The sequence below is a fragment of the Phoxinus phoxinus genome (assembly GCF_949152265.1).
Source record: "Phoxinus phoxinus genome assembly, chromosome: 14".
Lineage (NCBI taxonomy): Eukaryota > Metazoa > Chordata > Actinopteri > Cypriniformes > Leuciscidae > Phoxinus > Phoxinus phoxinus.
Genome location: NC_136889.1, coordinates 25,427,913 through 25,452,025, shown reverse-complemented (window position 1 = coordinate 25,452,025; position 24,113 = coordinate 25,427,913). Strand labels below are relative to the sequence as shown.

Below are 24,113 nucleotides of genomic sequence, written 5' to 3'. Positions count from 1 at the left end.
CTCAGTCACGGCAGTGTTAGTTTAAGCGTTTGTTCTGTACATTTGAAGGATGACTGTTTTGAGCTTTGCCAGAAAACTGTTGCTCAAAGATAAGTCCGTGCCGACTATTCTGGGCTCAACATCGACGACGCAAACTGTAAGTAATGTATTTAAAACTTTAAACTACTTTTTAAATACGCTGAAAGATCCAGTCGTCAGGGAAAAATGGATGCACTTTATTTTTTGCGGACGTCCCAGTCACGGCAGTGTTAGTTTAAGCGTTTGTTCTATACATTTAAGGATGACTGTTTTGAGGAAAAAATCCCAATATGATGCTTGGCTTTGCCAGAAAACTGTTGCTCAAAGATAAGTCCGTGCCGACTATTCTGGGCTCAACAACGACGACGCAAACTTACTTTTTACCATGGCTAATATAAACAGATTTGTATAAGAGAATCTTGAAAATATGTCGCCTTTCTAGTAGGCCTACATGTGATTAGTTAAATAATGTTAAACTGTTAGCAAATTAAGCTATAGGATAATTATGCAACAATAATCCGTTTTCAAGTGTCTCGGGTTAATTTTTTTTTATTAATTCAAAATAGTTTCACTTTCCATGTGGACACGAGCTGATCCAGTCTTCGTTGTTGTGGTGATGGTTCATTTTCCTCTGATTCCGGCTCAAACATAATAAGGTTTTATCATTGCAAGAGCCATCGCTTCGCATGCATCACCCGCCAATAAACAGTTGCGCCGAATCCGCAAATGTTCTGGCTGGGGGCGTTAATAATTGATGCATAGGCACTGACGTTAGCCAATCATAACAGTGGGCGTTAACACTGAACTCTTAAAGGGGAAACACCCCCAAAACAGACTGTTTGAATCAGAGGATGAGAAACAGGGTGGGAAAAGGTCATAAATCACTACATTTTAAAAGTTTTTTGTAAAAAAAACTATAGTAATACTATAATTGCACCTAAGGGAACATAATAATAAAATAAAAAAAACCATGTCATGACCCCTTTAAAATAGCCTACTCTTATCATTTCTGGTCATACAGAAAATAATAATACATTATTCGCAACTACTTGAATTTGTGTAAACTCACAATAACAAGAAAGCGTTGTGCTTTTGTAAAATAAAATAAAACAATCAGGCGCGCTTTCATGATCTCCGTGAACTGGAGCGCGAGAACAGAAACAAAATATAGCCTATGTAGGCTAAAGCTTGAAATGTCCACTTTAAAACGAACAAATTCGAATCGAAAGCTAATAGTACATTCTGATTATGAAATGCGTATGAAAGGAGCATTTCTCTCTAAAAGCGCATCTGCTTAACAGCGGAGATGGAGATGTTTTTAGCCACTTAAAAAACAATAGTTTAATAATAATATTAATGGCTCTTCTCATTCAGCACTGCGGGAAAAATATCAATTCCAGGTTCTAATTTGGCCTTAGAAAACCAGTAAAATCTTTAAAATTAAAATTTTCCATATTAATTTGTGAAAATATCTGTAAAATATCTGTAATAGTAGTGGGTAAAATATGTAGCCTACTTACTCTTTCTGATTTCTGACAGTGTTGCTAAGCGCACTCCGAGTTGCAGGCGTAGGTAGTGATGAAGCTCCATTCCTTTAAAAAAAGTTGAAGAATATTGTGTCGTGCCATCTTCCCAACGCGCAGGTGACTGAATGATGAAACTTAAAGCATTTGCTTGGGGGCGTTTACCTGTTTTGCATAGACGGCTTAACACATTATCTTGTGAATAGCGCGCTCCGTCAGTAGGCGTGAACGAATTAAAGTCAATGAGCTCGTAATGAGCTCGACTGGAATCGCTCTCTTTTCATACAGATTACAGAAGCTGAGAATATTTGTTTTTTATATAAATGACTTCATTTGAAAGATGCGATCTCAAGCTTTATGCCCGTGGGTATGTTTGCCTGTTTGACTGAATTTTCGCGGAGTTACAGATCATTTTCGAACGCGTTTCAAATTGGAGTTCATTGACAGAGAGAGTGCAGAACTCGCATCATGTTAGTTTTTCTTTATTTGGCAAAAAGCAAAACACTTTATTTTTATTGTGAGTATACAGAAAAAAATAGAAACTGAACAGGATCGATTGATGTATAACACGAAAATGAAAGATCAAAATTAACAGAGCATTTTGAGTTTATTTTGCATTGCTAAAAAAAAAACACAAGTAAAACGCGCTGGCGCATTCTTGGTCCCCAGAGGGTTAATTTTACAGTGTGTGTTAACAGGAAAAGCACAACAGGCATTTACAGCTTTAAGTAGCGCTGATTATGGTAAGTACTCTGTGGTAAAAACTGCTGTTCTAAAAACTTATGAACTTGTGCCAGAGGCGTACCGGCTGCGTTTTCGAGGTTGGAGACGGGGAGACAGATCACATTTAGAGTTCATGCGGGATTTGGCTATGCATTTTGACTACTGGTGCTCAGTGGCCGGGGTTGACTCTTTTGAAAGCCTCCGTGAATTAGTTATTTTGGAGCAGTTTAAAAACTCTGTGCCGGAGTGCATTGCCACTTATATTAGTGAGCGCGGAGTCAAGTCTGTTGCGGAAGCTGCTGCGCTGGCTGACGATTATTTCCTGATTCATGCTTCAAGAAGTGGTGCTGGTCCTTATGAAACAAGGGCAAATAAGCCGTTTGAGGATAAGAGTGGTCGTGTTGCAGGGGACTCCGAAAAAGTCTGTAATTACTGTCATACGCGAGGACATTGGAAAAATGATTGTTTTGCTCTTAAGTCTCGTCCAAAGCAAGCTTTTCCTAGGGCTAATCCGGCGATGTGTGCGGCGTCTGTCACTGGCCAGAAGTTAGCTGGAATCACTGAAGAAATCAATCCGGAGTTGAAATCTTACTTGCCTTTTATTACAAAAGGTTTTGTTTCGTTAATAGGAAGCAAAGAGCAAGTGTGCATAAAAATTTTGCGTGACACTGGTGCTTTTGACTCGTTTATTGTAGCTGCAACTTTGCCATTTTCAAGTGACACCTTTGTGGGCTCAAGCATTCCGGTAGTGGGAATGGGTTTAAATGTTTTGAATGTGCCACAACACAAAATGATGCTGAACTGTGATCTCTTCCAGGGTGAGTTGTCTGTTGGTGTCCGCCCAGCATTACCTGTGGATGGCGTTGCTATGATCCTGGGTAATGACATAGCCGGTGGTAAAGTATGGGCTGATGTATCTCCGCCTGCCAAGGTGACGGTGACTCCTCTGGTGTGCAATAAGCCTGATGAGAGTGAGGTACACTTTCCTGATGTGTTCAGTGCCTGTGCAGTAACTCGTTCAACGCGGTTGGACTGTGATCACTCTGAAAGTGTAGCCTCCAGTCCTCACCTGTTGTTCCCTGGTCTATTTCTCATGATGAGCTGATGCAGGAGCAGGAAGCTGAAAGCACTTTGAAGTCTTGTATGGGTGAGGTTTGTTCTCCTGCAGAGGTCAAAAATCGTTCTCATTGTTATTTTTTGCACAATAATGTCTTAATGAGAAAATGGATGCCTCAGTTTGAGGGTTTTGTTGGTGATCGGATTTACCAAGTGGTTGTTCCTTTAAAGTATCGCAATGTTGTGTTGCAGATTTCTCATGACCAGTCCAGACACATGGGGGTCAAGAAGACGTATCACCGGGTTTTGCGGTATTTTTTTTGGCCTTGTTTGAAAAAGGATGTGTCGGCATACTGTAAGTCATGTCACACCTGTCAATTGACAAGTAAGCCTAACCAGGTTTTGAGGCCCGTTCCACTTTGTCCAATACCAGCTATAAGTCAGCCATTTGAACATCTTCTTATTGACTGTGTTGGCCCATTACCTCCGTCAAAGTCAGGTGCCAAATATTTGTTGACCGTGATGTGTCAAAGTACTAGGTATCCTGCAGTCTACCCACTGCGTAGTATAACGGCTAAGTCTGTGGTTCGTGCATTATCCCAGTTTATTTCTATTTTTGGAGTTCCACGGGTCATTCAGTCCGATCAAGGGTCAAATTTTTGTTTAAAATTATTGGCTGGAACAGTTGAACATTGTTCATAATTTTTCATCTGCCTATCATGCTCTGAGCCAAGGTGTTTTGGAGCGGTTTCACCAAACACTTAAGTCCATGCTGCGCTCATTGTGTGTTCAGTTGCAGGGTGATTGGGAGGAGGCTTTACCATGGATGTTGCTGGCTGCTAGAGAGGTAATACAGGAAAGTACAGGGTTTAGCCCTAATGATCTGGTCTTTGGTCATAAAGTGCGGGGTCCTCTGGCTCTGTTGCAGGACAACTGGAAGGAGGCTCAGCCTCCAAGTAACCTACTTGACTTTGTAAATGGGTTCAGGTACATGCTCTATAAGTCTCAGGAAGTGGCCAGGAACAATTTAACCAGCGCACAAGCTAAGATGAAGAAACGTTATGATTGTCAGACTGAGTACAGAGAGTTTCTCCCAGGTGACCAGGTTTTAGCGATTTTACCTATAATTACTTCTCCGTGGCAAGCAAAATTTTCTGGACCATTTTCTGTATTAAAGAAGCTTTCTGATCAAAACTATTTAATTTCTACTCCAGCTCGTAGAACAAAGGCCAGGCTCAGCCATGTTAATCTTTTGAAGCCTTATGTTTCCCGTGAACCGTTTGGAAGTAAGGGGGAGTTAAAGGTGTCTAAAGCTCATCCTGTCTGTTTGGCTATGTCATCGTCATCAGTTGTGGTAGACATGGAGGATATGACAGGGCCTGATGACGTTATGGTGTCTGGTCGGCTGAAAAATAGGGAAGCTTTAGATAAATTGGAAAGCGTTTTGGGTCATCTAGAGTTTATGTCAGCGGACACAGCTAATTAAGCTGATTAGAAGTTTTCCTTGCCTATTTGGGGACACGCCATCACGTACAACTTTAATAAAACATGATATAGACGTGGGAGAAGCGAAGCCAATTAGGCAAAGATTCTATCGTGTCAACCTAGAGAAGTGTAAAAACCTGGACGCTGAGATTAAGTACATGGTTCATAATAAAATAGCAGGTCCCTCTGACTCTAGTTGGGCGTCACCCTGTCTTTTGGTTCCGAAGCCAGACAATACATCTCGGTTCTGTACGGATTTTCGTAAGGTGAATGCAGTCACCAAGCCTGACTCCTTCCCTCTTCCTCGCATGGAGGATTGTGTTGATCAAGTGGGGGGGGGGGGCGAAGTTTGTGACTAAGCTGGATTTACTTAAAGGTTACTGGCAGGTACCACTGACAGACAGAGCAAGAGAGATTGCTGTATGCCAGCAGTCCTTCGAGAGGGTTAAAGCTCTAATTTCAAATGCTCCGGTTCTAGTTGCTCCTCTGTGGGATCGTGAGTTTCATCTGGAGGTGGATGCCAGCATGGTTGGGGCTGGTGCAGTGTTGCTGCAAGAAGATGATGGTGGGGTTAATAAGCCTGTGTGTTTCTTTTCCAAGAAGTTTAATCGCCATCAGCTAAACTACTCAGTCATCGAAAAAGAAATGCTTGCGCTTATTTGGGCGTTACAGCATTTTAGTGTGTATCTGGGCTCTGGACCGGTGGTAGTTTTCTCCGACCATAATCCTCTAACTTTCCTTAGCACTCTACAGACTCCTAACCAACGGCTGATGCGCTGGGCTCTCTATCTCCAGTCCTACGCTTTGGATATTCGACATATCAAGGGGCGGGACAATATGGTGGCGGACACGCTGTCCCGGTCTCCAAGGTGTTAGGTAAGATATGCCTCAAAATTTGATAAGCTTAGTATCGTGGGAAACCTGTAGCTCAAGGGTACCCTTAGGGGTCCCTGTTTTGTTAGGGGGGGGGGTGTTACGGCCCTTGGCCTGTTTCTGTTCGCTCTCCTGCCCCTCTTTCTCTCTTGCAGGCCTAATTGGTGACACCTGGGAAGCCACTGTTAAATAGGAGCTTCTCTGCTGTATTGCCCTCTACCCGCTCTGGTCTGGTGGCCAGAGGCTCGAGCGTGGCTCTGTTGGCTTATTCGGATTCCGGGTTGCCCTCGCTCGGGACGCCAGGACTTCACATGGATGCATATTAAGTTATCTGTATTTATGTCTTTTATGTTTACACTAGTGCTGTGTTGAAAAAATCGATTCACCAATTCTAAATCGATTTTCATATTAATTTCTAAAGATCGATCCGTAACTCAGAGGATCGATTTAATAACAGGCCTACATTTTCCCCATAAACACACTGAGACACGGCGACCGGCGGCGCTGCTAATGCGGTTTCTCTGAATCCACTTGTTGACAAGAAAGGAGAAATGAATCGTTCACATAGCGCGTTTTTTGCGCGTGCAAATTCGTTTTCCAGGCGCGCCTCTGTTCATGGGTGCATAGCAACGGCAGACGCAAAGGGAAAGCACACGCTTGTTGAGAGGAGAAAGCGGTGCAAACTGCGCTCTCCATGATGACGAGGAAGTATCATCAAATAATTAATTGATTTCTACCCCTCGCATTAGCTTTACTACTAGATATATTCATTGAGATGAGAAATAAAAAGCCGCCCTGTACAGCTATGATCAGCAGTTCGGCCGAGCTTTCCATGTTGTTACAGAAAGGCCGTAACAGGCTTGTTTTTGTCACATGACCTGTTGAGATGCATTGAAGTGCTTCTCACTGAATTTGCACGCGCATAAAACGCGATATGTGAACGGCCCCTAAAGTGGTATCGTGTGCGGTTCGTTGTATCTAGTTTAAAAGGCCTTTTAAATATGAACGCAGTTTTGGATTAATAAAAGGACAGTCAATTAAGTCAAATAAAACACGTTTTATCTCCTGTTTAGTTGGTAACACTACATTAAGACACCATTCATTAACATTAATGCCTTATCTAACATCAATACATTGAGTGAACAATACATTTTTACAACATTAATGTATGTTTGTGAATGTTATTTAATACAAACACTTGATTGTTCATGAACAGTTAAAACTTTTGATTTTAAAAATATAAGATCGGATCAGATCGGATCGAATCGAATAATGATAATCGATTTAAGATCTTGAGATTCGGAATCGAATCGATTCTTGAAATTTGAATCGATACCCAGCACTAGTTTACACTCAACACTTGCGCATACACCCCTGCACTCGCCTTACACTACTGACATTGACAGTCACACTCCATTGTTGGTTTTGTTGGTAAATTTTGTGTTAGTTATACAATAAATGTATGTTTGCACCGTTTACTTGTGGCATGGTCTCCTATCTATTGTTATGGCTTTGAGTCAGCCGTAACACCCATCTAAGGTTAAAAATTTAATTGATCTTCAACAAATAAAAAACAGATATAATACAAATGAGCAAATGATAAAGCTTGGGTTGCTGAATATTCGATCTCTTACTTCAAAAGCGCTAATAGTTGCGCTAATAGTTAATGATATGATTACAGATTATAACCTAGATGTGCTGTGTTTAACAGAAACCTGGCTAAAACCAAACGATTACATTGCTTTAAATGAGTCAACCCCACAAGATTACGGTTATAAACATGAACCTCGTCTGAAACGCAAAAGAGGAGGTGTTGCTGTAATTTATAGTAATATTTTCAAAACCACTAAGAAATCTAGTTGTAAATATAATTCTTTTGAAGTGTTGGTGCTTAATGTAAAAATATATAGTGTAAACGATAAATCACGTTTGAAAATTCTGCTGGCTACTGTATAAAGGCCACCAGGGCACCATACAGACTTTATCAAAGAATTTGCGGACTTTCTATCAGAATTAGTATTGGCTGCAGATAAAGTACTAATTGTTGGTGACTTTAATATACACATAGATAATGAAAAAGATGCATTGGGATTGGCATTTAAAGACATTATAAACTCAATTGGAGTTAGACAACACGTGTCAGGACCGACTCATTGTCGTAATCATACTCTAGATCTAATACTATCACATGGAATAGATGTTGATGCCGTTGAAATACTGCAACAGAGCGATGACATCTCAGATCACTATCTAGTCTCGTGTAAATTACATTTAGCCAAGGCTGCAAAGCCGACTCCGTGTTATAAATATGTTAGACCGATCACTTCTGCCACTAAAGATTGCTTTATCAATAATCTTCCTAATCAGTTTCATCATCTCAGCATCCCGGATAGCTTAGAAGAACTTGATATTGCAACAGAAATTTTAACTCTCTCTTTTCCAGCACTTTAGACACAGTTGCTCCGTTGTGCTTAAAGAAGATTAAAGAACATAGTCCAACGCCGTGGCACAACGAGCACACTCAGGCCCTTAAGAGAGCAGCCAGAAAAATGGAGCGCAACTGGAAGAAAACAAAACTAGAGGTGTTTCGGATTTCATGGAAGGAGAGCTCGATTGCTTACAGAGAGGCTTTAAAAGCTGCTAGATCTGCTTATTTTTCAACCCTATTAGAAGAAAATAAACATAATCCTAGGTATTTATTTGAAACAGTGGCTAAACTAACGAAAAAGAAAGCTTCAAGCCCAGAAGTTTCCAAGCAACACAGCAGTAATGACTTTATGAACTTCTACACTTATAAGATCGATAATATCAGGGACAAAATTATAACTATGCAACCGTCTAATACAGTATCGCATCAGGAAGTGCATTGTAGTCTCCCTGAGGGAAAATTTGATTAATTCATTGCTATAGGAGAGGAAGAATTTTGCAAACTCGTCAAATCGTCTAAATTGACAACGTGCATGTTAGACCCTATACCAACTAAGCTGCTGAAAGAGATGCTTCCAGATGTCATAGATCCTCTTCTTAATATCATTAATTCATCTTTGTCTCTAGGATACGTACCAAAAACCTTTAAGCTAGCTATGATTAAACCGCTTGTTAAAAAACAGCAACTTGATCCTACACAACTAGTCAATTACAGGCCGATCTCTAATCTGCCATTTCTGTCAAAGATATTAGAAAAAGCAGTATCCTCACAACTGTGTTCCTTTCTTGAAAGAAATTATATCAGCGAGGATTTTCAGTCCGGATTTAGACCGTACCATAGTACCGAGACAGCTCTCGTTAGAGTCACAAATGATTTGCTCTTATCATTCGATCGTGGTTGTATCTCTCTATTAGTATTACTTGATCTTAGTGCTGCATTTGACACCATTGACCACAACATCCTTTTAAATAGACTCGAACATTATGTTGGCATTAGTGGAATTGCACTAGCATGGTTTAAATCATACTTATCTGACCGTTATTAGTTTGTAGCAGTAAATGAAGAGATGTCTTATCAATCACAAGTTCAGTATGGCGTACCACAAGGCTCAGTACTAGGACCGCTGCTGTTCACTCTGTATATGCTACCATTAGGAGATATCATTAGGAAACATGGAATTAGCTTTCACTGTTATGCCGACGATACTCAGCTGTATATTTCTTGAAAACCTAACGAAACCTACCAATTCACAAAATTAACGGAATGCATAGCTGATATAAAAAATTGGATGACTAGTAATTTCCTACTACTAAATTGAGAAAAAACAGAGATTCTAATTAATGGACAAAAAACTTCCACACGTAATAACCTAGAGTACTGTCTAACACTTGATGGCTGCTCTGTTAAGTCTTCGTCGTCGGTTAGGAACCTGGGTGTGCTCTTTGATACCAATCTTTCATTTGAAAGTCATGTGTCTAGTATCTGTAAAACCGCTTTCTTCCATCTTAAAAATATATCTAAATTACGTCATATGCTCTCAATGAATAATGCAGAACAATTAGTTCATGCGTTTATGACCTCAAGGCTAGATTATTGTAATGCTCTACTGGGTGGTTGCCCTGCACGCTTAATAAACAAACTACAGCTAGTTCAAAACGCAGCAGCTCGAGTTCTTACTAGAAATGACAGCTTTAGCGTAAGTTCTGCCAGGAAGACTCAATCAGCGTGCCATGTATTACTTCTCTTCTAACCAATCATGTGCTAACACTCACAGTATAAAAGATCGGTACTTACATTTGTCTGAGTTCGCAGATGCTGACGCTGCCAATTTTTTTATTTATTTACCTTTATTTAACCAGATGATCTCATTGAGATTTAAAACCTCTTTTGCAAGAGAGACCTGGCCAAAATGGCAGCATACTAACAACGCATAAATATGATCACCAAGCATATACAACAACAAGAAACATTTTAACAAGATCCTCAAGATACATACACAAACCACATCAACATCAGACTACTTAAAAAATACAATTTATACCTACCATAGGTATAAAGTGATTTAGGTATTTTAAAAACAGTGACAACAATTTATGGCATCTATTTCTAACACTTTCATACAATGTTTAAATTCACCAAATGAAATCAGAGTTCGCAATTGCAAATCAGTCTGTAATGTGTTCCAGGTGTTTGGGGCTGCATAACTAAAAGCCTTCTTACCAAGCTCTGTACGAACCTTAGGTACAGTTAACAAGTACAAATTACCAGAGCGCAAATTATAAGAACTGATATTACGTGACATATAGGAGCAAAGATAAGACGGAAGCATATCCAATATAGACTTATAAATAAAAATAAGCCAATGTATATGTCTCCTTACTGACAATGAGGGCCAGTTTGTCATTTTGTACAAGGTACAATGATGTACTGATGCCTTACATCCAGTCACAAATCTTAATGCATTATGGTAGACAGTATCCAACAAAGACAAACATCGATCAGGCGCATTTCTATAAAGTAAATCACCATAATCAAGTGCAGTGAGAAAGGTGGTAGCAACCAATCTCCTCCTGGTTTTCCAAGAAAAACAGGCTTTATTTCTAAAATAAAATCCTATTTTTAATTTGAGCTTTTGTACCAGTTTATCAATGTGCAACTTAAAAGAAAGCTGATCGTCGATTAATAAACCCAAATATTTGTACAATTTGACTTGTTCGATCCGCTCACCATGTATAGTAAAAATATTTGGAAGACTGTCCAAGCACTTCTTAAATTTTGAGTAAATCATAATCTTAGTTTTCTCAACATTCAAAACTAGTTTAAGCTGATAAAGTTGGATCTGAACATGATTAAAAGCAGATTGTAAATAAGAAAAAGCTTGGTGTAAAGTCGCAGCCTTACTATAAATAACGGTATCGTCAGCATAAAAATAGAAATGAGCCTGAGAAATGTCATCACCCAATTTATTAATATAAATAGAAAATAAAATTGGACCCAAGACTGATCCTTGCGGTACACCACACGATACACTCACAGTTGCTGATTCGGAATTGTCAAAATAAACACACTGAGTTCTATCTGCCAAATAATTAGTAAACCAATCAACAGTATAATCAGAAAAACCAATATTTCGTAGCTTTTCCAGTAAAATGCAATGGTCCACTGTATCAAATGCTTTGGCTAAATCTATGAAAAGGGCTACACAAGTGTTCTTGCAATCCATTGCCTCAGTAATGTCATTAATGACCTTCATTGCAGCAGTAGAAGTACTATGCTGCTTTCGAAACCCAGACTGTACATCAGACAAAATATGATTGGCAACCAAATATTCTTTTAACTGATCACCAACCAATGTTTCTAAAACTTTAGCAAAAATCGGTAATTTGGAAATTGGTCTATAATTGTCCAAACACGAGGAATCTCCTCCTTTTAAAAGAGGGACTACATATGCCGATTTCCAAATTCTTGGTATCTCATTGTTGACTAAGGTTTGATTAAAAATATTTGCCTCCATTACCTCCATAACCACCACCAAGATGGTACCTTCCCCCTCATCCTCCCAACCACCACCAGGATGGTCCCTTCCTTAACCTCCAGGGGGGTCCGCTGCGCCCCTGCCTTCGTCTTCAGGCAGGATATGCAGATTCCGCTACCCTCGCATTGCTCTCTAAGGACGGGGCCTACGCCAAAGAACTTTATAAATTCATGCTTGCTGGGCTGTTAATAAATATACGCTGTTATATCAATTTATCTCCCGAGTCTTTCTGGTAGAACTAGGAAGTATGACCATATTAGCCCCGTTCTGTCAACACTGCATTGGCTGCCTATTAAACATCGTATAAATGTTAAAATATTGCTGATCACTTACAAAGCACTAAATGGTTTAGCCAGTGGTGTAGTCCTAAAAAAAAGTGGTTTACTACACCCCCCCAGAGAAAAAAATAATTAAAGGCAAAAACATGTCAGAAGTCATTGTTTATTTGGTTTATTAGGTATATATCAATTCATATACATTTATATCAATTTACAAGTCATTGTTTTTTTTGTTAATTAGGAATATATACATTTAAAACTACATTTACAATCTGGCGTTTTTTTTATTTACATTTATCTATTATGCATTTTTTTACAGTACGTTCCAAACAGATTTACTATTTTTTGTTATATTTACAGATTTACATTGACGTGACTGAGGGTCATTTGCAGTGCGATGATGTCTTGCCCAGGAATTAACATATTTCTCTGGGTTGAACAGTGAAATTGGTGGGCCATTCAGGTTGATCATCATTAAATTTGAAACATGTGAAACAAGAAGCAAAGACCTCTTGTTGGTCAAGATGGTATTCATCAGACTGAAACCTCTTTCACATTCTGCAGTACTTACAGGAAAAGTCTGCATGCAGTTCTTAAGGGGTTTCAAATTCTGACTTTCAGTTTGGGGAGATTCAATTAAGTCTCGCATTCCCTTAATGGCCTGGTCAGGGCACACATTAAAACGTGCACAAAGCCTACAAATCTCTGCTTCACCATAACGAATGCTAGGCTCTGATGGCCACCTGCTTGTGTCAAGAATACTTAAATCTTTGAGAATGTCTTCTTCAAAAGGAAGACGTTTCTGTAGACTGTCAATTAGCCTTTGCAAGAATTCCTCAGTGTTAATGGACTTCATCTTAGGGTTTGACTTCAAGTGCACATCTTTAAATGTGCCATGATCCTTTGCTTCCAGGGCAGCTGATAGTTTCTCTCCTGGTTGAGTTTTAAATGATGTTAAAACTCTGATTGCTCTTTTCACAAGAAGATCTGCTCTGAGTAGGGTCATAGTTTGAGCTTGTAGTTCCTCAGAGACAATGGACAGTTCATGCAAGGTATCATACATCAAACCAAGATCACAGAGAAATTCTGGGCTCTTCAGTCTGTCACACAAGCCTCTGTATGTCTGTCTCTCAGTGCAGGTCCTCTGGTCATCATTGGAGGCCTTTTCAAAGTGTCTGGCAAGAGCAGTAAAAGAGGTCCAGACAGCCCGAACGGTCCGAAAACTGCTGGCAACCCATCTAACATCTAAGATTCTGCCAATTTTGAGAACCTGAGAGCCAACCTCAGCTGCTGATTCTAAAAGCTCTCTTTGGTTTTTGTTTGATTTGCTATAGATGTTGTGCAATTTTTCAACAAAGACTCTGAAGTGATTTATAGCAGTAACTTTATCTACAGCATCAGAAACTGCCAGTTCTAACCTATGATTCATGCAGTGCCAAGTGAGCAGGTTTGGAAATCTCATTTTCAATTTAGTTGACACACCAGAGTGTTTTCCTAACATTATACTAGCACCATCTGAGACAAAAGATACCCAGTTTTGTTTTAGCCACTCCTCTGTGAATCCTGCTTTTGTTAGGCAACTCACAAGCATCAGTTATTCCTTCAAATGTCTGGTCCTTAAGTTCCACTAGATCAAGAAATATGAACTCTGGCGGTTCACCTAGCACAGAGGTTTTGATGTTAACAATCAAGGTGGTTCTTCTACTCAAGGTGGAAGCCTCATCTATTAGTATAGCTAGTTTGCTTGAGGATCTAATAATGTTATTCACAATTGAACACTGCATTTCTTTCGCAATGCTTTCAATAATGTTGGTGGCACTGAAACGAGAGTGCAGAATGTGTCCCATTTTGACTCCATTTAGCTGCTGGAGTTCTACGAGCGTTTCGTGATCTGTGAAGGGACGATTATTTTTGGCTAGGTAATATGCAGTTCTGAACACTGAGTAAGTCTCTTTTAGTAACGACAAGTTCATTGTGTCCACATTTTTTCCCAGCACATCTTTTTTTTTAAAAGTTTTCTATATTTTCAGCATGAGCATGTGCTTTTGAGCAATAATGTCTTTTGATTTTGTTCCTTAATGAACATAAAACAGTGTCCCTGTTTTCATTGATAGAACCTTGAATTTGAAATGTAGACCACTCCATGGAAATCTGGACACCTTGTTCTTTAAAGACCCCTGTTGATCCTGCATTACAGCAGACCAGGCATCCTGTTATTAAGAAAGTAAAAATGGAATTAGTTGTATGCCATTAATTTCAGTTGTCATTTGTTTATTTTAGATTTTAGCTGCATTTTTTTAATTTATTACCACAAATGCCATAAACCATGCTTCATTCAAAGACAGCTAGGTCAAGAATTTCATGTTGTTAGCATAAAATGTTTATAAAATGTCACGGTTCATGAATCGGCTGTCTCATGCTGATGTGTCTGAGTGAGTGTAATTGTGTGGGTGTGGTTACTCGTTGTGTTGATTAGTGTCACCAGCTGTCATTAATTCCAGTTCCCTTTATATGCCCAGTAATTTCCCTCTCATGTTGTCAGATCGTTGTGGTTGTTCCTCGGTGTGTGTCCTGTTCTCGTGCCTTGTCTGTAAAGTTCTTCATCTGGATTTCGTCAGTTCTTCGTGTCGTCTGGATGTTCCACGGTTCCTGGGTTTCACTCGAGCACGCTGATCACCGCACCACCACCGGATCGCCATCTCGTCCCTGCTTCGTTTGCCACCTGAGTGTTTGTCCCCGACCTGTGTCTTTACATCTGACCACATTATAATAAACTGAGTTTTACTTGCATCTTGCATCCTCCTGTTATTTCCTCACAGAACGATCTGACCAGACCATGGATGCAGCAAGCACGTCCCAGCTCAACGACTTCATTGCTCACAGCATCTCACGTATGGACCAACAAGAGGAGAGCATCTCGGGCACAGGTCGAGCGGTGCAAGCACTCATGAAGCAGGTGTCCGAGCTCACCCAACAGGTACAACTTCTACGGACTCCCACTGCGCCCCCCACGCCGCCCGTTCCCCCACCACCAGCGCCTGCAGCAGCAGAGAGACCAGAGCCACGCCTACCCACACCAGAGGGATATTCCGGTGATCCTGAATTTTGCAGAGCGTTCCTCACGAGGTGTTCCATGCATTTTGCCTTACAGCCACGCACTTTCCAGAGCGAACAGGCTAAGGTGGCATTTGTATTAACCCTGCTGTCAGGGAGAGCAGCGCTTTGGGGAACGGCGGTGTGGGAGAACGGAGACAACTGCTGCACCTCGTTCCAGGCACTCTCCGAAGAAATGAAGAGAGTTTTCGATCGTGCAGTGGCGGGTAAGGAGGCGGCCAGATTACTCGCCGAACTGCGACAGGGAGAAGGCTCGGTGGCGGACTTTTCCATTCGGTTCCGCACCCTGGCCGCAGAGTGCCGTTGGAACGAGGAGGCGCAGTGGGATATGTTCCTGCATGGGCTGGCTGACCGCGTTCAAAAGGAGATTTATGTGATGGACTTACCGGAGACGCTGAACGGACTGGTGGAACTTGCTCTGAGAGTAGACACTCGACTGAACCGTGTGACCAGATTGACGCGCCCCAGCCGTCCACAGTCCAGCACGGAGGCCCACCAGCCCGGTGGTGCGAGCGCGGTCAGCCCCGCATTCGACCACGAGCCCATGCAGGTGGGGAGAGCTCGGCTTTCCCGGGAGGAGAGGGAAAGGCGGAGATCCCAAGGACTCTGTCTATACTGTGGCCGGGCGGGCCACTTCATCCACTCCTGCCCAGTAAAAGAGCAAGCCCGGTAGTAAGTATGAGGCTACTATCGGGTGGGATCTCCGCCGAGAAGACCTCATCACCATCATCGACCCTCCTCCCGGTAAGACTGAGATGGCGAATGTCGACGCACTGCACCAACGCACTACTGGATTCGGGAGCGGAGGGTAATTTCATGGACTTCAAACTTGCACTTAAGCTTCAGATCCCCGTCACTCCTCTCTCGCACCAGATTACCGTCAACGCACTCAATGGTCAAGAACTTCCCCGGATTACACATTCCACTGAAGACATCACCCTCATCACTTCTGGCAATCACACAGAACTCATCTCATTCTTACTCATGGACTCACCACTTGCACCAGTGGTTTTGGGACACCCGTGGCTTTCCAGACACAACCCCCGTGTCGACTGGTGCACCAACACTGTTTCCACATGGAGTAACCACTGTCATGAGTCCTGTTTAGTGTCTGCCTGTCCCTCTGTGTCTGGTTCTGTGTTTCAGAGTGAGGCAGCGGATTTGTCTAACGTGCCCGCGGAGTATCTCGACCAGAAGGAGGTGTTCAGTAAGTCTCGGGCTGCTTCTCTCCCTCCGCATCGTTCCTATGACTGTGCAATAGATCTACTGCCAGGTAAATCTCCGCCTAAGGGCAAACTTTACTCTCTTTCTGTTCCTGAGAGGGAGGCCATGGAGAAATATATTTCTGATTCTCTGGCCTCTGGGTTCATCCAGCCTTCCTCTTCTCCTGCGGGGGCGGGGTTCTTTTTCGTTGGGAAGAAGGATGGTTCTCTGCGACCTTGCATTGATTACCGAGAGCTGAACAACATCACGGTAAAGAATTCTTATCCTTTGCCGTTGATGTCTTCAGCTTTCGAGAGGTTGCAGCGAGCATCCATTTTCACGAAACTGGACTTACGTAATGCATATCATTTGGTTCGCATCAGGAAGGGGGATGAATGGAAAACCGCTTTTAATACCCCTAGGGGGCACTTTGAATATTTGGTTATGCCTTTCGGGCTTTCCAACAGCCCAGCGGTTTTCCAGGCACTCGTGAATGAAGTGTTGAGAGACATGGTAGATCAATTCATATATGTTTACCTGGATGATATATTGATTTTTTCTTCGTCTCTCCAGGAACACGTTCAACACGTCAGACGAGTGCTCCAGAGACTGTTAGAGAATGGGCTTTTCGTCAAGGCGGAGAAATGCGCGTTTCATGCACAGTCTGTTCCCTTCCTAGGGTACATCATCTCCTCTGAGGGAGTGCGCATGGATCCTGACAAGGTTAAGGCTGTGGTAGATTGGCCAAGTCCAGATTCCCGTAAGGCCCTACAGCGGTTTCTGGGGTTCGCCAATTTTTATCGGCGTTTCATTCGCAATTTCAGCCAACTAGTCGCACCTCTGACTGCCTTGACCTCCCCCCGAACGACGTTCAGGTGGTCGAACACTACGAGGCAGTGTTCACCAACCTCAAAAGTCGCTTTGTTTCGGCTCCCATTCTTGTCACCCCTGATCCCAAACGTCAGTTCGTGGTGGAGGTCGACGCATCAGAGGTGGGAGTAGGAGCAGTGCTTTCACAACGCGCTTCCTCAGACGACAAGATGCATCCCTGCGCGTTTTTTTCTCATCGACTATCGCCTGCCGAACATAATTATGACATTGGTAACAGAGAGTTGTTGGCAGTTAAGTTAGCGTTGGAGGAGTGGCGTCATTGGTTAGAGGGTTCGGGGGTACCCTTTATCGTTTGGACTGATCATAAGAATCTTGAATACATCAGATCTGCTAAAAGACTCAACTCCAGGCAGGCTCGGTGGGCTCTTTTTTTCGGACGTTTTGATTTTGTTCTCTCGTACCGCCCGGGGTCCAAAAACATCAAACCCGACTCTTTATCTCGTATTTTTGATCCATCCGAACGCCCGGTGACTCCCGAGTGTATTTTACCTGAGAAAGTTGTCATCTCCACTCTGGTATGGGAGGTCGAATCGAAGGTCAAGACAGCCTTAGAAGGGGTAACGCCTCCGCCTGGTTGCCCACCGAGTCGTTTGTTTGTTCCGGAGGGGTTACGGTCCGACGTTATTCGATGGGGTCATTGCTCCAACGTGGCTTGTCATCCAGGAGTGACTCGCACCAGTTTTCTAGTTAAGCAACGATTCTGGTGGCCATTGATGGCTCGCGACATTCACGATTTTGTTTTGGCTTGCTCAGTCTGTGCCACTGGTAAGACATCTAACCAACCCCCAGACGGGTTACTTCGACCGCTGCCTGTCCCTTCGAGACCCTGGTCCCATATCGCTCTAGATTTTGTCACCGCCCTCCCGCCCTCCAATGGCATGACGGTTGTTTTAACCGTAGTGGACCGGTTCTCGAAGGCGGCACATTTCATCCCCTTGCCCAAATTACCTTCAGCCAAGGAGACAGCGGTCACAGTCATAGATCACGTCTTTCGGTTACATGGCCTCCCGATGGACGTGGTCTCTGACAGGGGTTCCCAATTCGTATCCAAATTTTGGCAAGAATTTTGTAAGTTACTGGGGGCCACGGTCAGTCTGTCCTCGGGCTATCATCCCCAGAGTAATGGCCAGTCTGAACGAGCCAATCAGGACCTCGAGAGAATGTTGCGATGTTTGGTTGCCAAGAATCCGTCGTCCTGGAGCCAACAACTTTCTATGGTGGAGTACGCCCACAATTCGTTACCAGTGTCATCCACGGGCCTCTCGCCATTTAAGTGTAGTTTAGGTTACCAGCCACCAATTTTTCCGAGTCTGGAATCCGAGGTCGCGGTCCCCTCCGCTCACGCATTCGTCCAGAGGTGCCGCCGTACTTGGACTAGAGCCCGTGAGACTCTACTCCAAGCGGGGGGGCGCATGAAGGCCAAGGCCGATCGCCACCGGTCAAAGCCTCCCGTTTACGTCGTGGGTCAAAAAGTGTGGCTTTCTACCAAGAATATTCCACTCCGCTCCGTGTCTAACAAGTTAGCTCCCAAATTCATTGGCCCGTTTCCTGTCACCAAAATTATTAGTCCGGTGACAGTCCGACTCAAACTCCCTCCTGCGTACAGGAGAATTCACCCCGCCTTCCATGTGTCTAAAGTCAAGCCCGTGTTTTATTCTCACATTAATCCGCCTGCCCCAGTTCCCCCCCCGCCGCGACTCGTAGATGGGGAACCCAAGTATTTGGTAAACCGCATTCTGGACTCGAGACGGAGGGGACGTGGATTTCAGTACTTGGTGGACTGGGAGGGTTACGGTCCGGAGGAGAGAAGTTGGGTACCTGCTAGAGACATTCTGGATCACTCCCTTATCGATGATTACAATCGACAGGTAAGGTTGTCTGGGAACGCCAGGAGGCGTTCCTAGGGGGAGGGGTACTGTCACGGTTCATGAATCGGCTGTCTCATGCTGATGTGTCTGAGTGAGTGTAATTGTGTGGGTGTGGTTACTCGTTGTGTTGATTAGTGTCACCAGCTGTCATTAATTCCAGTTCCCTTTATATGCCCAGTAATTTCCCTCTCATGTTGTCAGATCGTTGTGGTTGTTCCTCGGTGTGTGTCCTGTTCTCGTGCCTTGTCTGTAAAGTTCTTCATCTGGATTTCGTCAGTTCTTCGTGTCGTCTGGATGTTCCACGGTTCCTGGGTTTCACTCGAGCACGCTGATCACCGCACCACCACCGGATCGCCATCTCGTCCCTGCTTCGTTTGCCACCTGAGTGTTTGTCCCCGACCTGTGTCTTTACATCTGACCACATTATAATAAACTGAGTTTTACTTGCATCTTGCATCCTCCTGTTATTTCCTCACATTAAATCTTTAAAAGAATAAGAAAAACAAACAAACATAGGCCTTAAAAAACTCCATGTTATATATGTTATGCTATAGTCATTTTAATATTAATTTAACTTGAACAATAGTCTCTGCTTTTATTTTACAAATTGTGAAAAAAGTAAAAGCTCATATGAATTAAAGTCAGATTGAACAATCACATACCAAGCCTCTTATTCTTGCACCCCAACCAAGGGTTCTTTGATTTAAAAGCTTCCCATTGGCTTTTACTCCAAATGTCCGGCCAATCTTCAGTACATGGTATGCCAGGACCTAAACAAAAACATGATTTCATTGCACACAATTTTAATGTAAAGCCTACCCTATAAGACTGATGTGCTTTATAATTTCATAAATAACAGACTAATGTTAAAGTGATAGTTCACTTAAAAATGAAAATCCTGCCATTATTTCCTCCTTCTCATGTCATTCCAAACCTGTAAGGCTCTCTGTAAGGTTCAAAACACTAATGAATATATTTTGGATTGAATCATCTGAAAGTAATGGACAATACAGTGTACACCTTTTAAAGGTTGTATCAGCGATTTCTAGCCTAAAACATAAAGTGTCAATTTCAGCTGACCTTTCTTCACGATCCGCTCGCTGCCTGCCCTATAAATTGTCTGTGAAAAAAACGCGTCTCTCTGGTCAGCCTAGGGTCCGAGATATGCCAAAAAAACAATCGGCACTACCATCCTTTCCACACGTAAACAAACAGTGTTCCAACCAATCAGCGTCCGGGGTTTAGTGTTGTGGACTTTCGCTCCACCTCCCTCACATCCCAGCACCAGTAGGAAAGTCCACAACACCAAACCCCTGACGCTGATTGGTTGGAACACTATTTGTTTATGTGTGGAAAGGTTGGTAGTGCCGATTGTTTTTTTGGCATATCTCGGACCCTAGGCTGACCAGAGAGACGCGTTTTTTTCACAGACAATTTATAGGGCAGGCAGCGAGCGGATCGTGCAGAAAGGTCAGCTGAAATTGACACTTTATGTTTTAGGCTAGAAATCGCTGATACAACCTTTAATGCAAAATATTTTAAATTGTGTTGTGAAAATCAACAAAAGTCTTGTGGGTTTGGAATAATATTAGTGTGAATAATTAATGATAGGATTTTTATTTTTGGGTGAACTATCCCTTTAACAATTGCAATTATGTGTTTTACAAAAATGACATATTAGTCTCTGAAAGTGAACTAATCCTAATAGTGAACTACTAGTCTTGAGCAGGTTATAAATCCAGCCACATTGTGAGATGCCCATCAAATTATGAGCAAACAAAAGACTACAACTGAGTGACACATAATACTAACCTACTTTCTACTCTACTAAATATTAAATCACTATAGTAAGCATTTTCCTATTATGACTTTGGAAAGACCTGAGCTGTCTGTGCTGGTCTGATAATGGCCTGTGCTGGAGGTCTGGGCTGTGCTGGTCTGACTTGGGCCTGTGCTGGAGGTCTGGTCTGTGCTGGTCTGACTTGGGCCTGTGCTGGAGGTCTGGGCTGTGCAGGTCTGATAATGGCCTGTGCTGGAGGTCTGGGCTGTGCTGGTCTGACTTGGGCCTGTGCTGGAGGTCTGGTCTGTGCTGGTCTGACTTGGGCCTGTGCTGGAGGTCTGGGCTGTGCAAGTCTGATAATGGCCTGTGCTGGAGGTCTGGGCTGTGCTGGTCTGACTTGGGCCTGTGCTGGAGGTCTGGTCTGTGCTGGTCTGACTTGGGCCTGTGCTGGAGGTCTGGTCTGTGCTGGTCTGACTTGGACCTGTGCTGGTCTGATAATGGCCTGTGCTGGAGGTCTGGGCTGTGCTGGTCTGACTTGGGTTTGTGCTGGTTTTTGAGTAGAACTGGCCTACATGGCTTCTCTTACTCTGCATACTAAAAGTAAAAAAGTAATCATTACCTTTGCTGTTGGCTGACAGGTCAAAAGCCAACATTTACCCTTACAAGTGGGACACTATGAAATTTCCTTTAGTTGGCCTACCTTCCAAAATAGTCAGTTAGACTGACTTTCCTTTTCTCTCCTCTTCCAACCATTTTCTAGATGAGATAGAGACAGAGATAGACTTGAATTATGCATCATTAAACTAACATGGGTCGCATAATCTACCCAAGTCTTTACTTTGTCATAAGACATAAGATAACACATCACAAATGTTTGCTTTTTAAAAGGTATTTGCAGTGGGATAACCTCGTAATGTGTCATTACAATTTTAATTTAATTTTGTTGTTGGATAAACATTAAATGACAGTCAGTAGCAGATGCACAAATCCCAAAGCAGCCTTCTGATTTTATCCCAAATGCTGCATTTATTTAACACATAACGTTAACAGACTGTTTTATGCAAATATTCATCATGATGGCAATTTTAGTATTTTTTGTGTATTTGACTTTCTGTCTGTGGCTTGTTAGCTACTTTAAACATAATTTCTGATCAATTTCTGATTCATGTATATGCTTCTTTATCAAGTTGAAATGTTTATAACTTCAAAAATCCTGTGCTGCTTGAATAACGTTATATTTCTGCCATATACGAAATCATGATGAGGCAAAGGCATCATAAATCAGCAACGGCATAACAGACTGTAATTACCGGTAGCTGTAATTAAACTAAATTCAAATACGTTTATTACCTGACTGCCTCAACGTGAAACCATCTTCCGTCGTCAATCGATGAACACTGTGCTCTCTCGCTGGCATCCTGCGAATGATGCTCGATAACGGCGTCGTCGGGGGCGGGGAACGACAGAATTCAAACAAAAATGCACCAATTACAACAAACGTTCGCAAGTTAAAAAAAAACACTTGGGATACAGTTAAAGGGGACGCTAAAACAGGAGTAGATTAGGGACGTCTTAATCAGCAAAACAAGTGAGTATACGGAGGGTATACGCTAATATTGATCCTCAGAAGTTGTAATACGCAAACAGCCCTGGGGAAAAAGTAAGCATACGGAGTATACGTGCGTATGGCCCCGACTACACCACTGGGTTTAGCTCCGCAGTACTTGAGCGAGCTCTTAACGCATTATAGTCCTTCACCTTTACTGCGATCTCAAAATTCCGGCCAGTTAATAATACCTAGAATATCAAAATCGACTGCTGGCGGTAGATCCTTTTCCTACTTAGCACCAAAACTTTGGAACAGTCTTCCTACCATTGTCCGGGAAGCAGACACACTCTGTCAGTTCAAATCTAGACTAAAAACACATCTATTCGGCCTAGCATACACATAACAAATTATAGACTTATATAATTAGGCTGCATAGTTTAGAACAGCCGGGACCGGGAACACTTCCCGTAATCCTGATGTACTTGGTACATCATAAGAAGGATGGCGTCTACGCTAATATTAGTCTCTCTGTCTATCCTGAGGTTTACCGCTGTCCACCGGAACCAGGCCGTATCCAGATCTGATGAAGGACCAGCACCAGGACACGACGACACCGCTGACCTGAAGTGTCAACCAGTCTCTCCTCCTCTCCACTCCGACTTCAACCAACCGGAACTGGACAAATACTCTGATTCATTCTGAACTTCATACACTGTTCACTCATTGGCCAGAGGAGAACTGGCCCCCGACTGAGCCTGGGTTCTCCCAAGGTTTTTTTCTCCATTCTGTCACCTGATGGAGTTTTGGTTCCTTGCCGCTGTTGCCTTACCTTCTGGCTTGCTTAGTTGGGGACATTTAATATTCAACAATATTATAGATCTGCCTTAAAGGTGGACGATGATGAAATTGTTTTTTGTATTATTTTCATGTTATCACTGTGAAGCTGCTTTGATACAATCTGTATTGTAAAAAGCGCTATATAAATAAAGGTGACTTGACTTGACTTGACTTTGGGGGCGTGTCTTTGGAAGGAGCCCAGAAGGGAGGGGGTGGGAGTGAATGTAATAGGTAGCTGTGTTTATTGCAGCCCTGAGAGGACTACAGACACTCGATTTGTATACTCTCTTTTTCAGAGTACTTACATTTTAATTATGTATTGGTGGTTGTAAATGCTGCCATTATATTGTTGATATAATTGAGATATAATTTGTTTATTTTTTCTATAATCACTTTCATAATTTAGAATTTAAGTTGTTTGTTATTTATACATTATTTATTTTATTATTATTTGGAGTACCTTTATTTTGAAGGATTGGTTCAAGTTTATGCGCAAATGCGAACTTCACATGAGAGTTATAGTTCATGCAAGCAAGCGGCGAGCACAGACAAGTATGCTCAGATAAAGAATGAATAAAGAGTTATTTTTGTCACAAAGGACTTGAATGTTTGTAAGGAGATTCGAAGACTATTTCCCTTTCTCGCAGCATGCAGCCAACGAGGTATTTTGTTTTATTTGTCTGTATTTTGTGTCAGTAAAATGCCATTACATCTGTTGCACGTGCTTTTGCGCATGGTTTCGCTTTGTGTCAAGCTTTATGTAATTTCTGTATTTTGTTGTTTATACTGTTTAGTTTTCACGGTGGATTTGGAGAAAAGTCTTCCATTAAACCAGTGGCAAGAGAACCACTTGTGTCTGCGTATGCTTTGGAGGGAATTATAGTGAAAACTCGATCTGTTCAACGACATGAGTGGGTGACGCAGCAAGTTCGTAGATCCAGCCGGCTGATCA

At 42.4% G+C, this 24,113-nt stretch overlaps 1 protein-coding gene across 5 annotated transcripts; it reads right to left on the bottom strand.

Annotated features, from left to right (window-relative positions):
* Positions 1 to 12,080: 12,080 nt before the first annotated feature.
* On the bottom strand, positions 12,081 to 23,312 carry LOC307010020 (E3 SUMO-protein ligase KIAA1586-like). Of its 5 annotated transcripts, none has more exons than XM_079634343.1 (5): positions 22,126 to 23,312; positions 21,476 to 21,531; positions 20,876 to 21,369; positions 19,658 to 19,765; positions 12,081 to 14,129 (listed from the first exon to the last, which is right to left on the bottom strand). In XM_079634343.1, exons 2-5 carry the CDS (start codon positions 21,526 to 21,528, stop codon positions 13,927 to 13,929), a joined length of 858 nt encoding a protein of 285 aa, XP_079490469.1. In that variant the 5' UTR covers positions 21,529 to 21,531; positions 22,126 to 23,312; the 3' UTR covers positions 12,081 to 13,926. The 5 variants fall into 5 exon arrangements, with proteins under 5 accessions (XP_079490469.1, XP_079490470.1, XP_079490468.1 ...); XM_079634340.1 differs by having other exon boundaries at positions 12,094 to 14,129; XM_079634344.1 differs by lacking the exon at positions 22,126 to 23,312 and having other exon boundaries at positions 21,476 to 22,109.
* Between the last annotated feature and the right edge of the window lie 801 nt (positions 23,313 to 24,113).